General features: G+C 42.4%; 1 protein-coding gene across 2 annotated transcripts in view; it reads right to left on the bottom strand.

The window, feature by feature from the left end:
* Positions 1-366: 366 nt before the first annotated feature.
* Positions 367-15,564, bottom strand: part of ATG9A (autophagy related 9A) — a 383,311-nt gene continuing 368,113 nt past the window's right edge. For both annotated transcript variants that reach the window (XM_033944872.1, XM_033944873.1), the window contains one exon: positions 367-2,275. Coding sequence is in view for 1 of the 2 variants with exons in the window: in XM_033944873.1 (XP_033800764.1) it covers positions 2,270-2,275 (6 nt within the window). In the remaining variant the exon portion in view is untranslated. The remainder of the gene's footprint in view (positions 2,276-15,564) is intronic.

The raw sequence follows: 15,564 nt of genomic DNA, 5'->3' as shown, positions 1-15,564 counted from the left end.
ACTTACCATGTGTTCTCCAACTTCACTTATATTTTCCATCCTGAAGAAGTTTGACATGTGGCTAGTACACCAGACCCCACTGGTGTTCAGGTGGCTTAGACAGGCTTTCTCCATTTATAAGCAGCAGGTCCCATATCATCCTTTTCCCCTTTGCGTTCCAGTACGTTCTTCTGAAGGGGGGGGGGGTCAAGGATGTCTCTAGTTTTAACCAATTCTGGCTGGTAAATTAAATTTCTCATCAATGAGTCCTCTTCCATTTCCACCTTTTGAATAAAAGGATCCTCCCCGTGATTTTGGGAGTGTTCTCTATTCCAGCATATACAACATAGATCAGAAGACAACATCTTCCAAATCAACACATGGGAGTCACAGCAAGGAGACCTTCTTTATTAGTAGCAGTACAAAATATGTAATATTTTTCATAAGAAATATTCATAAGGATAATTAACCATAAGCAAATTTATACACAGGCGTAAAAACTCCTGTGAAACAGAAACTAGCAGGAAAGAAACCCAAAATCTAGAACACCCAACATGTTTGACATTTATCAAGCAAATTTGCATGATTCAAGTTTCGTATGTATGATGAGATATTAATCCCCATTTATCACCTGATATATGGCATCTATCCCTATCAGAGATTCCCCAGTCAATGGGAATTCAGTCACTGAGATGTCACGACTGAAGAGGCCATTATCAAAGGGACTCCACACACGAGGGGAACCCTGTCAAAGACACTTCCCAGATACAGAGATTGCTTGAACAAAGTGAAGGAACCCTGTTATAGAAACTGACCAAATAAAAGGAACTTTCTCTCAGGGACTCTCCCAACAAACAGAGAGAGTTTTGTCACAGACTTCCCAGACAAGAGGGAGAGACAGATAAAGAGAACTCTGTCATAAAGAATCCTCAAATTGAGCAAAACATGTCGCACGAGTACCTTGTCTCAGTCTTCAGAGAAAGAGGGAGAACTCTGTCAGAGTTTCCCACACTAATTGCTTTGCTTCAGTTCTTTGATTACAATACAGTGAAGGTCCAGAACCCCATGTCAGACATAGTTCTATGTTTCTATCTCTGTCGGAGGGCCCTGACTCACACAGCTTTCCTGTCTCTCACTGAAGGCCCAGCTCACACATACTCTGTCTTTCTGAGGGCTCTGTCTCACACACAACTCTCCCTGTCTCTCTGAACAAAGACCCTGTCTCACACACATCTCTTAGTGAGGGACCTGTCTCACATACAGCTCTCCCTGTCTCTCTAAGCGAGAGCCATGTCTCACACACCTCTCTATCTTTTTGAAGGATTTTCCTCACATATAGTTCTGCCTCTCTCTCAGTGAGGACTCTGCCTCACACAAAGCTCTCTCTCTCTCTGAGGGCCTTTCCTCACTCATAGCTCTTTCTCTGTGTATGTCTCACTTAGGATCCTGCCTGTCTATATGAAGACTCCTTATCTCTTGTCCCTTTTCTTTCTCTCCCACATGTTCCACCTTACTTTTTGTTCATCTGCATTATTACAATCAGCATTTCAGGGCACATAAGCATGACTGGCCTGGTGTTTCATAGAGAAACCAGAAGTCCACATCTGAAGAGGCATTAGCACAACCCACCACAAACTGACTGAGCCTCTCCTCGATTAGAAGTCGTCCTAAATCTCTAACACCATCACCTTTTCACTTTCAACATCTGCTGAAAAGGATACTAGGTATATGTTCACTCTGGCATACACAAAACATACATGACAAAGTATCCATATGCAATAGTGTGTGTATAAACACATGTAGGGACCAGTATACCCATATGGAAATACATGTGCACCAATCACAAAGTATGTGCCCCATGCACTTACACAGATACATACTGCTTGCAGAAGTGCACACTCAGATATATTGAATGCCCTCTACACATCAAACATGCCAGAAGAACAAGAATGCATATATAAGCAGGTATAGCGCCATCCACACAAGCACACATATCCATTGTTTCCAAAGATCAGACATCAGATAGCACAAACATCCATGCAGAGGTATAGTGAGAAAAGTACTCAGACAAGCCTGAATTACAAGTACACATATGCACACATGTGATGTCAGAGAATAACGCCAGCTTGTGAAGCATAGTCCAGGAAGTACTTCTCTTGTGTTGACTTTTACACATAAATGCAAAGTCCATTAAGAATGCAGAGAAGAGTTGAGTTCCCTGTAAGATAAAACTGACAAGATCCTGATCCCCATTCATGGCTGAGCTTCTGCAACAGTCTCCCAGCAACTGCTATATCTGCAGCAAAAGAACACATAAAAACATGAGCCACCATATGATTACCCGGGCCACAGTGGTGTACCTAGCATATGTAAAAACAACACTTTCAATGGGAGACTAGTGTGGTCATAAGATGTTATAGTGGTACAAATTTTTTGCAGAAGCAATGAGAAACCAGTGCCAGCTCTTAATTGCTCAAAAAGAAGGAAAAAACCTCAGAAAAGGCCCTCCCACCGCCACAATAGTGGATGTAAGGTGACTCACTTCCGGTGGTGACGTTTCCCACCGTGAAGATTTAAAATCCGAAATCCCGGAGCCGCTCCATGGGAGCCATTTTTTGGACTTTTTTTGAAGCGTTTGTATTGCTCTTCATAAGGTACGTTCTAGTTTTGTTATAGAAAGAAGTAAACTTATTGTGAAACGGCTAAGTTCCTTTGTTTTTCTTCTTTGTTTTGCAGACTGATCGGTCGGGTCACACCCTGATGTAGCCTGTCGGTGAAACGCTGGCCTCCGTCGGTGTGCCGATCAGCCTCAAGATAAGTGGTTTTTTCCTCTATCTATAATTCAGCATTTATGTGAAGCACAGTTTTTTACTCAATTGCTCACTTCTGAATGAAGGTTTTGCCTATGAGGTTATCGCTTAACCACCTTACATCCACTATTGTGGCGGTGGGAGGGCCTTTTCTGAGGTTTTTTCCTTCTTTTTGAGCAATTAAGAGCTGGCACTGGTTTCTCATTGCTTCTGCAAAAAATTTGTACCACTATAACATTTTATGACCACACTTGTCTCCCATTGAAAGTATTGTTTTTACATACATTGGTTTTCAACACATCTGAGTTGTTTATAGCTGTACCTAGCATATGTGACACCCGGGGCCTATCATTTTTTGACTTCCCCCCATCTATATGAAAAATATGATTTTTAGTAACAATCCACATATCGCACAACAAGAGTGTACCTACGAAAAGGCAGCATCTTAAACACTGCAGTGAGCACTAGAACACCAACACATACATTGTAAAACTAAACAAGCCAGATCCCGCACAGTCAATTGATCCTGCAGTCAATGCCAACTGAAAACGATGTTTTTTTCATACATACAGAACAGAGATACACCCTCGCCCAATATGGAATAATCACAAACTAAAAATAGAAATATGTAGACAACAGTTAAACTGAACTGCCAGGAAACCAGACTCTGCATACAATGCAACACCATAAAAACAGTAACACATGTCCTCTAATACTGTGCAAAATATAAAGACAGTAGATGTAAATTTGAAAAAACTGATACATAACAATCACCACTTTACAAATTAACAAATAAAAATAAAACAAATAATGAGAAATAAGAAAATACCATTTTATTGGACTAATCCATTTTTCAATTAGCTTTCAGAGGCCAAATCTTTCTTTAGAACAGTACTGTTATGGTATCCTGTCCTGACCTGAGAAAAAGAGAGTTTAGTCCAAAAAATTGCCTTATTTCCATTTCCTATTTATAAAATTTTATCAATACAGTTATAATACTACTTGATTCTAAATAAAGCAACAAAAAAATCTTTCTACCTTTTGTCGTTTCTGCTTTAATCAACTTCTCTTTGCTCTCTTTCTATACAGCGTTTGTCCTCTCTCCCTTCCATGCAAGATCTGCCCTCTCTTTGCCCCTTCCACCCAGCTTGTGCCCTCTCTCTCTCTGCCCCATGCATCCACTGTCCACCCTCTCTCTGTTCCATATGGCATCTTCCCTCTTTCTATGTCCTTTTAATAAACTGTATATCCTGTGCCTTTTCTCTCCTTTGTACATGATTCATTTTGGCTTCACTCCCTTCCCTATGCTCTGGCATCTCTCTCTTCTCCTTTCCTTCCTTCCTTCCCACTCCATCCCATGGTCTGGCATCTCTATCTCCTTTCCTTCTCTCCCCCCATATCCTGGCATCTCCCTCCTATCTCTCTCTCTGGCACCTCCTCTCCTTTCTTTCCCTCTGGTCTGGCATTTTGTCTCTAGTTTCCATTCCTTCCCCCATGCCCTGGCATCTCTCTCCTCTCCTTCCGTCTCCACCTCCCACTCCATTATCTAGCATCTTTTCTCCTTCCTTCCACCTGGTCTGGCATCTGCCTCCTCCCCCTCCCCCCTGACATCTCCCCCCCCCCTCCATGGTCTGGTAGCTCCTTTCCTTTCCTCCCATGGTCCTGGCATCTCTTTCCTCTCCCTTCCCTGGTGTTCCTTCTCCCCACTCTCTCTTCCCCATTTCCCTTCAGCGTCCTCAGCCCACTCTCTCCACTTTCCTTCAGCGCACGCACATAAAAACAAGCAAGTAATTTTATATCAATTTCATTCTATTCATTCATAGAAATTAAAGTCTAAATAATGCTAGTCACATAACAAAACATGATTTTACAAAAATAATTCCCTGCACAGTCAAGCCTGCAAGGATTACTAGATGTCTTTCAGCAGCTCCCCTCCCTCCCTTCCCCTTACCTTCATGGCCAAGTCAAAATGATCTACCAACAATAAAATTTTAAAAACACAAAGCACACTGTACGCAGAGAAAATGTTAATTATCATTTATATTACGTGGATTTTCAAAGAGGTCAAGGCAGATGACTTTATGCAATGTTACCTCAGTAACAACTATACAAAAATAGACAAATATACCCCCTCCCTTTTTACTAAACCGCGATAGCGGTTTTTAGCGCAGGGAGCTGCGCTGAATGCCCCATGCTGCTCTCAATGCTCATAGGCTCCCTGCGCTAAAAACCGCTATTGCAGTTTAGTAAAAGGGGGTCATAGTGCTAAATATAGACAGCATATATAAATTCTCAAAACGGACACATTTTGATCACTAAATTGAAAATAAAATCATTTTTCCTACCTTTGTTTGGTAATTTCATCAGTCTCTAGTTGCACTTTATCTTTTGACTGTGCATCCAATATTTCTTTCCTTCTTTCAGCCTCCTGTATGCTTCCTTTCCTCCAGACCTCATTTCCTCCCCAAACTTTTTCTTTATTTCACCCTGCCCCCTTCTTTATTTCTCTCTCCATGCCCCCTTTCTTTCTGTATGTCTGTCTTTCTCCCTCTCTCTCTGAGCCCCATTTCTTTCTCTTTCTTTCTTTGTTTCACTCTGCCCCTTCTTTCTTTCTCTCTCCATGCCCCCTTTCTTTCTCTATGTCTGTCTTTCTCTCTCTCTCCGTGCCCCATTTCTTTCTTTCTTTCTTTGTTTCACCCTGCCCCCTTTCTTTCTTTCTGGCTCCCTGTCCCCCCCTTACTTTCTTTCTTTCTCCCTGCTTTCCCCCATGCCACCGCCATTGGGAAACATGCTGCCACCGCCACCGGGGAATAGGATGCCACTGCTGCCATCGGAAACAGTCCAGCGCCGAGTTCTCTCTGCTTCTCTTCCCTGCGGGGCCGACCAACTCTCGCCACCCGACATCAATTCTAACGTCGGAGAGGACGTTCCGGGCTAGCCAGGCAGCAATTGGCTGGCCCGGAACATCCTCTCCGACGTCAGAATTGACGTCAGGTGGCGAGAGTTGGTCGGCCCCATAGGGAAGAGAAGCAGGGAGATCTGGCCTGTTCACTGATGGCGGTGGCTTGGAGGAGGGCAGTGAGAAGGGAAGCAGGTTGGGCACCCCTGCTGTAGACGAGCCGCGAGCTGCACTCAAGTGGCTATAAAGCCGTATGCGGCTCGTGGGCGCGACCACTGCCCTAGGAAGAACACTGGAGGGTGGCCAGCTGTGCACCCCCTTGGGGCTTGCACCTGGGGTGAACCGTCCCCCCCTTTGGTACGTCACTGCTGGGCCATGTGCTTTCTACATTCCTGCTACTGGGCTATTAGCTGGTGGAGCTCGGCAACCTTCTCTGGGAGCAGGTTGTCTGAAAACTCCAGTACACTGATCACTGAGTTCTGCAAGTACATGCTCATAAATTGGTGATAAGAATGTATGTGAGAGAAAAACTCTTCCATGACAAATTGAAAACCTCTCTCAAGGAGTGAGTCTTGGAACTCTTGGCTCTATACACAGTCCATTCAGTTGAATCTGGCACTCTGAACAGGTTCCACAAACCGTAGAAGTCTGCCCGGCACTGGTCCTATTTTCCAACTACTGGAGTTCTCATTGAAACCCATTTCAACATTGAACCTGATCTGTTTTTGCCGTTTGTGGGACCCAGACTGTAGAAGTCTGCCTGGCATTAGAATTACTTCCCACCCTCTGAAGCTGCCATCAAAACTCACTCCAATTATGAGGTCATATACATTTTGCTTCCATTGGATTCTATCCTTTTCCCTATAATATTCTTGAATTCTGTCTCCACTTTTGTCTTCACAACCACTTGCGAGAGGCCATTCTAGGCATCCACCACCCTTTCCATGAAAAACTATTTCCTGCTCCTAAGTTTCCCACTCTGCAACCTCAACTCATAAACTCTAGTTCTACTGAATCCCCGTCTCTGAAAAAGATTAGTTTGCATATTAATACCGTTTAAGGATTTAAACACCCTTATCATATCCCCTTTCCTCTATAGTATATACATGTTGAAGTTTTCAAGTCTTGTCTTATACGTCTTTTGGGAGAGACATGATCAAGACGTTCCAGTATCTCACGGGCCTTATCGAGGTGGATGAAGATATCTTCTTTTTCAAGGGTCCCACGGCAACAAGGGGGCATCCGTGGAAACTCAGGGGCGGGAAACTGCACGGTGACACGAGGAAATTCTTTTTCACTGAAAGGGTGGTTGATCGCTGGAATAGTCTTCCACTTCAGGTCATTAAGGCCAGCAGCGTTCCTGATTTTAAGGCCAAATGGGATAGACATGTGGGATCTATTCAAAGAGATAGGTAGGGGAGGGTCATTGGGGTGGGCAGACTAGATGGGTCGTGGCCCTTATCTGCCGTCTATTTCTATGTTTCTATGTTTTGGCACAAGCCTCAGATTTTTATGCCGTCCTCTGAATTGCTTAAAGTCTTTTGATGTTCTTAGTGAGATATAGCCTCCAAAACTGGACACAGTACTCCAAGTGGGGCCTCACCAACAACTTGTACAGAGGCATCGACACCTACACCGGATGGTATACATCCCAGAATGCTGATAGAATTGAAAATTAACTTGCAGAGCTACTGTTAGTATTTTTTCTTTAAAATCCAGCATAGTACTAGAAGACTGGAGGGTGGCCAAAGTTACACCAATTTTAAAAAAAGGTTCCAGAGATTCCGGAACTTGGAGGCTTAGCAGATGGCAGGCTAACTGCTGAGCTCCCTCCTATGGGCACGAGGCAGAAGGAGACAGTGAGAACAGAGGGGAGAGCAGGAGAGGCGCTAGGGAGAAAAAACATAGTAACATAGTAACATAGTAGATGACGGCAGATAAAGACCCGAATGGTCCATCCAGTCTGCCCAACCTGATTCAATTTAAATTTTTTTTTTTTTTCTTCTTAGCTATTTCTGGGCGAGAATCCAAAGCTTTTCCCGGTACTGTGCTTGGGTTCCAACTGCCGAAATCTCTGTTAAGACTTACTCCAGCCCATCTACACCCTCCCAGCCATTGAAGCCCTCCCCTGCCCATCCTCCTCCAAACGGCCATGCACAGACACAGACCGTACAAGTCTGCCCAGTAACTGGCCTAGTTCAATCTTTAATATTATTTTCTGATTCTAAATCTTCTGTGTTCATCCCACGCTTCTTTGAACTCAGTCACAGTTTTATTCTCCACCACCTCTCTCGGGAGCGCATTCCAGGCATCCACCACCCTCTCCGTAAAGTAGAATTTCCTAACATTGCCCCTGAATCTACCACCCCTCAACCTCAAATTATGTCCTCTGGTTTTACCATTTTCCTTTCTCTGGAAAAGATTTTGTTCTACGTTAATACCCTTTAAGTATTTGAACGTCTGAATCATATCTCCCCTGTCTCTCCTTTCCTCTAGGGTATACATATTCAGGGCTTCCAGTCTCTCCTCATACGTCTTCTGGCGCAAGCCTCCTATCATTTTCGTCGCCCTCCTCTGGACCGCCTCAAGTCTTCTTACGTCTTTCGCCAGATACTGTCTCCAAAACTGAACACAATACTCCAAGTGGGGCCTCACCAATGACCTGTACAGGGGCATCAACACCTTTTTCCTTCTACTGACTACGCCTCTCTTTATACAGCCCAGAATTCTTCTGGCAGCAGCCACTGCCTTGTCACACTGTTTTTTCACCTTTAGATCTTCGGACACTATCACCCCAAGGTCCCTCTCCCCGTCCGTGCATATCAGCTTCTCTCCTCCCAGCATATACGGTTCCTTCCTATTATTAATCCCCAAATGCATTACTCTGCATTTCTTTGCATTGAATTTTAGTTGCCAGGCATTAGACCATTCCTCTAACTTTTGCAGATCCTTTTTCATATTTTCCACTCCCTCTTCGGTGTCTACTCTGTTACAAATCTTGATATCATCTGCAAAAAGGCACACTTTTCCTTCTAACCCTTCAGCAATGTCACTTACATACATATTGAACAGGATTGGCCCCAGCACCGAACCCTGAGGGACTCCACTAGTCACCTTTTCTTCCTTCGAGCGACTTCCATTAACCACCACCCTCTAGCGTCTGTCCGACAGCCAGTTTCTGACCCAGTTCACCACTTTGGGTCCTAACTTCAGCCCTTCAAGTTTGTTCAACAGCCTCCTATGAGGAACTGTATCAAAGGCTTTGCTGAAATCCAAGTAAATTATATCTAGCATATGTCCTCGATCCAGCTCTCTGGTCACCCAATCAAAAAATTCAATCAGGTTCGTTTGGCACGATTTACCTTTTGTAAAGCCATGTTGCCTCGGATCCTGTAACCCATTAGATTCAAGGAAATACACTATCCTTTCTTTCAGCAACACTTCCATTATTTTTCCAACAACTGAAGTGAGGCTCACCGGCCTGTAGTTTCCTGCTTCATCCCTGTGACCACTTTTATGAATAGGGACCACATCCGCTCTCCTCCAATCCCCAGGAATCACTCCCGTCTCCAGAGATTTGTTGAACAAGTCTTTAATAGGACTTGCCAGAACCTCTCTGAGTTCCCTTAGTATCCTGGGATGGATCCCGTCTGGTCCCATCGCTTTGTCCACCTTCAGTTTTTCAAGTTGCTCATAAACACCCTCCTCCGTGAACGGCGCAGAATCTACTCCATTTTCTCGTGTAACTTTGCCGGACAATCTCGGTCCTTCTCCAGGATTTTCTTCTGTGAACACAGAACAGAAGTATTTGTTTAGCACATTTGCTTTCTCCTCATCACTCTCCACATATTTGTTCCCAGGATCTTTTAGCCTAGCAATTCCATTTTTTATCTTCCTCCTTTCACTAATATATCTGAAAAAATTTTTATCTCCCTTTTTTACATTTTTAGCCATTTGTTCTTCCGCCTGTGCCTTCGCCAAACGTATTTCTCTCTTGGCTTCTTTCAGTTTCACCCTGTAGTCCTTTCTGCTCTCCTCTTCTTGGGTTTTTTTATATTTCATGAACGCCAACTCTTTCGCCTTTATTTTCTCAGCCACTAGGTTGGAGAACCATATCGGCTTCCTTTTTCTCTTGTTTTTATTGATTTTCTTCACATAAAGGTCCGTAGCCATTTTTATCGCTCCTTTCAGCTTAGACCACTGTCTTTCCACTTCTCTTAGCAGCCCGAAGCCAGCGAAGAGAGGGAACAGGAGAGGACACATCGGGGCAGCGGCGAGAGTAACTCCGCCCACCCCTATCACGTCAGCAGCCAGCGTCCGGGCTCCTCCATAAAAGGAGGTGGGTCAACGGGTGCTGCTGCATGAGGCAGAAGGAGACAGTGAGCGGAACGGAGAGGCAGGGGAAAGCAGGAGAGGCGCTAGAGAGAAAAAACTAGCAGCCCGAAGCCAGCGAAGAGAGGGAACAGGAGAGGACACATCGGGGCAGCGGCGAGAGTAACTCCGCCCACCCCCATCACGTCAGCAGCCAGCGTCCGGGCTCCTCCATAAAAGGAGGTGGGCCAACGGGTGCTGCTGCATGAGGCAGAAGGAGACAGTGAGCGGAACGGAGAGGCAGGGGAAAGCAGGAGAGGCGCTAGGGAGACAAAACTAGCAGCCCGAAGCCAGCGAAGAGAGGGAGCAGGAGAGGACACATCGGGGCAGCGGTGAGAGTAACTCTGCTCACCCCCATCACGTCAGCAGCCAGCGTCCGGGCTCCTACATAAAAGGAGGTGGGCCAACGGCACGCAGCTTTTCAGCGTGCGGCGAAGGCGAGCGGCAAAGGCGCTCGCCTTAGCGAGATCGCCTTTGCGAAGGAGCCTTAAGAAGGGCTGAGCGAATACAGCCAAGGACTCAGCGACTCAGCAAAACACAGGAAGGTAAGGAAAAAGAGGGCACAAGAGCAGGGAGAGCACTCACACAAGGCATAGAGGGAAGGAGAGACACTAGGATCCAAGGACAAGACAGGGGTAGACCCGAGGGAGGACAACACTTACTCACAACAGGGGAAGCGGCAAGACAGGAACACACACGCAAGACAAAGAGAAGCAGAGAGGCAGACTCCAGGAACAGAAAAGAGGTAGACCCACCAGAGGACAACACTACTCACAGGCAATAAAGGAGACAACAGACAAGCAGGTGAAACCAAGCCGAGCCGAGCATAAGAGAGAGCTAGCACAGACACATACAAGCAAAGGGCGCTTAGTGAATCAAATTGAAGAAGGAACAGAGATGGAAGCAGCAGGAACCCAGAGGAGCTTCCCAGTGTACTGCATGGAGTGTCATATGTTCGACTACCTCCCCTCGGGGAGACAGGCGTACATATGCGGTCGGTGTCAGGAACTGGACAGCCTGAAGAAAGAAGTCAGTCGACTGCAGTGCAGGATTCAGGAGCTGGAAGAACTGCACTTTTTGGAAGCCCCCTCCAGCACAGTTAAAGACCCCGCAAGAGAGAGCCACTTCGAGGAGCAGGTAAGGGAGCTCGAGAGGTTCCTTGAGGAGGCCTACAAGAAGGTGGAGGAACACGATCAGAGGCAGCGCTGGAATGAGGAAGCTACTCCCATGCGAAATGGAAGACAGGAACCAACAGACACCGTGGATAAAGGAGCTTGTGGAACAATCGTGCAAGAAGAGGAGGTGAAGTCTCAATGGAGCCCTGAGGGAGAAGTAAAGAACCACACCGTGAACACGGACTTGCGACCAGTGAGGAAGCTGAAGAAAGGGAGATCTGCAATCATAGTAGGAGACTCAATCCTGAGAGAAGTGGACAGTCACGTAGCGGGAGGGAGAGAAGACCAGCTAGTGACCTGTCTCCCAGGAGCAAGAAAAAAGGACATCACTGACAGAATTGAGAGGATCCTGGAAGGAGCGGAGACAGCAGTGATAATCCACGTTGGGACAAATGATGTCAACAGAAGCAACTACAGCAGGACTGTGCTAACTGAACAATTCAAGACCCTGGGGAGGAAATTGAAGCTGAGGACACAGAAGATAGCGTTCTCAGAGATCCTGCCAGTACCGAGGGCAGATGTGAAGAGGCAGATGGAACTACACCGTATAGGAAAGAAAGGAGGAGGCCTAGCAGTATTATTTAACCATTCTTCTTTATTTAAAGTAGATCAATCATTAGCCAGTATACCATTAGAATATATACATTTTAAAATAAATACCTCCCCACAAACTGATTTTCTATTGTTATATGCTCCTCCTCCAATGGGAAGAGATACATTTGATTCATTACAATCGTTATTATTCAATTTTAATTCTCTAGCTACCAATACAATAATATTAGGAGACTTTAATATTCACCTAGATAATTTAGACAACTCTCACAATTGAATTTTCTGAACTAATTTCTAATCTTAATCTTTCTACTCTATTCAATAATCCAACACACACTGCGGGACATACCTTAGATATGATTCTTGCCCCCACCTATCACAAAGATAATTTTACAAAACCTACTCTAACTCCAGTTCCTTGGTCAGACCATTATTTAATAACTACTAATTACAACTTTCAAATCAATAAGAACATTACCACACCAAAAACAATTTCATATCGAGACTACACTAAAATAGAAACCCCAATGATAGCCACATCGTTTAACATTAAAATTGAAGAATTCAATCTCTTACCAATAAAGGAACAAATAAAAGCTTGGCACAAACCAACAGAACAACTGATAGAAAATATAGCTCCAATACGCACAAAAACCATCAGTAATAAAAAAATGGAAAATCCCTGGTTCACAGACGAACTACTATTAATTAAAAAACAACTCAGATCCGAAGAAAGGAAATGGAGACATACTAAATCTAGACAACATCAAACCAAATACAAACAACAAATGCAGTATTATAAAAATAAAATAAATGAAGCAAAAACTACATATTATTCAAATAAAATAACGAATGCAAAAAATTCATCTGCTCTCTATAGTATCCTAAAACAGCTTACAATACCCAAAATTATCGAAGATCCATCCTTACAAGCTAGACCTAGTGCACAAAACCTCACTGATCACTTTATAAATAAAATAAGAAGCAACATCAAACCAAATACAAATTTTTGCCAAGAAGAAACACAAATACAAACAATACCTACGTCCAAATGCACCAATTTCATTATACCCTCTATTGAAGATCTTAAATCTCTTCTAGGAAAAATTAACGCAAAAGGAACAGATATTCATACTATTTCCCCTTTTATATTTAAACAACATTTTTCTTTTTTTGGCCCTTTTATCTGATGCATGATAGAATCTAGTTTAACAAAAGAATGGAAAGAAGCTATTATTCGACCAAAGATAAAAAATCCCAAAGAAACAACCTTAGAAATATCAAATTATCGCCCAATAGCCAATTTGCCATTCCTCACTAAACTAATAGAAAAAGTCATTTTTAATCAGATAACAAACTTCATAGAAAAAACTCATATACTACACCCAAATCAAACTGGATTTAGAGCAAATCACTCAACCGAACACACAATGATAGGACTCACAACTAACATACAATACCATTTAGATCACCATAAATCAATAATTCTGATTTCACTTGATTTATCTGCAGCTTTTGATACTATAGATCATCATCTACTCATTAACAGACTTTCTTCAATTGGCATTTCAGGACAGGTGCTAAGTTGGCTTAAATCATATTTCCAAGATCGCTCAGCAAAAGTAGTGTTCAATAATTCAACATCTAATAATTTCACCAATTCATTCAGAATTCCACAAGGTTCAATTCTTTCACCGCTTCTATTTAATATTTTTTTGGCACCTCTACTGACGCTCAGTCAATCTATTGGATTTTCTACATTTGCATATGCAGATGATATTCAATTGCTTCATCCTTTAAATCCATTAGATTCAAATGAGATAATATCCATAAATAATAAGTTAATACAAATAAGCCAATGGCTTAAAGACAATATGTTAGCACTGAATCCAACAAAATCCTCAGTGATGTTCTTCCCTTGGAAAAAAGAACTAAAGGAACAATTTTCATCTCAGATACTACTAAACAATATTCCCCTTCAGCAAGTAAATACAACAAAAATATTGGGAGTAACCTTAGATCAAGAATTTAGCTATCATAATCAAATCAGCACAGTTGTCAAAAACTGTTTCAATAAATTGCGACTTATCAGATCATTAGCAAAGGTTCTTAAACCAGAAGCACTTAATATTCTTATTCACTCCCTAATCATTTCTAGGTTGGATTATTGCAACTCTTTATACTGTGGCATAACTCATAAAGAAATAAGAAGACTACAAATAATACAAAATACAGCAATAAAAATTATAACAAATTCAAAAAAGTATGATCATGTTACACCTCTCCTACAAGATGCACACTGGCTACCTATTATACACAGAATAACGTTTAAAATCATATTACTAACATTTAAAATCCAACAATCACATGAGCCGTTATTTCTGGACAGACTACTAATACCTTACTCTTCACTTAGGACGCTGAGATCGACGCAACAAAATTTATTAACCATTCCTTCTTTAAAAATAATTGGGACAAGAAGAGCAACCATATTTTCAGTACAAGCACCCCAACTGTGGAACAATTTACCAATTTATCTACGTAATGAACCATCATTAGTCAAATTCAAACGCGGTCTGAAAAGCATTTTTTATAAAGATGCATTCAATACATAGATAGATAATTCCAATAAACACAGTGCTTATTCCCCAAAGAATCAAATGAGTAGGACATCAATATGGAAATTACAAGTGCTTTTATAATCTTAATCCTCTTATTTTTCTCTTCTTTCAAAAGATCATTAATATTAATCTGGGTCTTTCTTACATTCTTCATGTTAAAAACTATTTACTTTTAAACTGATTAATCATTCTTAACATTACCTCTTTCCTTGAATCATTTTAAAATAATTAAAGCTTTTTCTATCAATTAATTTTCTTTATATTCTTTCTTAATTGACCCTATCCTTGTGTACAAACCTTAAATGTTCCTTTTTCTTTTTTTAATTTTATTTTATAAATTGTATTTCTCCCCTTTACCTACTTGTTCCAGTTTGTATTAATAGAACATAATGATTAGTCTGTATAATTTTGTCTCATTTGTATTTGTCATCCCTGGCTTTTATTGTACATTACAATTATGTAATACGCATTGAAATATTGGATATTGCGTAAAATCAAAATTTAATAAACTTGAAACTTGAATAAACACATGGTTGCGAAGATGGTGCGAAGAAGAGAGATTCCACTTCATGAGATATTGAACAACTTTTTGGGGGAAGAACAAGCTCTTCAGTAGGGACGGACTTCATCTGAGCACAGCAGGAACAAGACTTCTAGCAAGCAACGTTAAGAGAGGAATAGAGCAGGCTTTAAACTGAAAGGAAGGGGAAAGCCGACAGTCGACTGGAAGTCAATGGTTCGGGTGAGAGTATCCAAAGAAGATACTGTTCGGGTCAGACTAGCCAAAGAAGATACTGGGCAGGAAAAATGCTGGATAGAAACCAAAGGCAAACAGCAGGCGTCCAAGGAACAAGAGAAATTGATGAACAAAGGAAAGGGAAATCAACAAGGGCTGGAGGATCAGGCAAATTTGAAGAAACAAGTTGAGGAAGAAAAAATTGAGACAAAGAAGGAGGAAGAAATGAACAGAACTCAGGGCCTGGCAGCCCAAAAAGGGGACGACAGGAGGAACATAACACAGGGAAAAATAACAGAGAAAGGAAGTAACTGGGACCTAAATTGCTTGTACACAAATGCAAGGAGCCTAAAGAACAAAATGGGAGAACTAGAAATCACGGCCACAAAAGAGGCCCTGGATGTCATCGGAATCATGGAAA

Source organism: Geotrypetes seraphini, chromosome 5 (assembly GCF_902459505.1).
Source record: "Geotrypetes seraphini chromosome 5, aGeoSer1.1, whole genome shotgun sequence".
NCBI classification, from domain to species: domain Eukaryota; kingdom Metazoa; phylum Chordata; class Amphibia; order Gymnophiona; family Dermophiidae; genus Geotrypetes; species Geotrypetes seraphini.
Note: the sequence above shows the minus strand (reverse complement) of the source record. Positions and strands in the feature narration are given on the sequence as shown.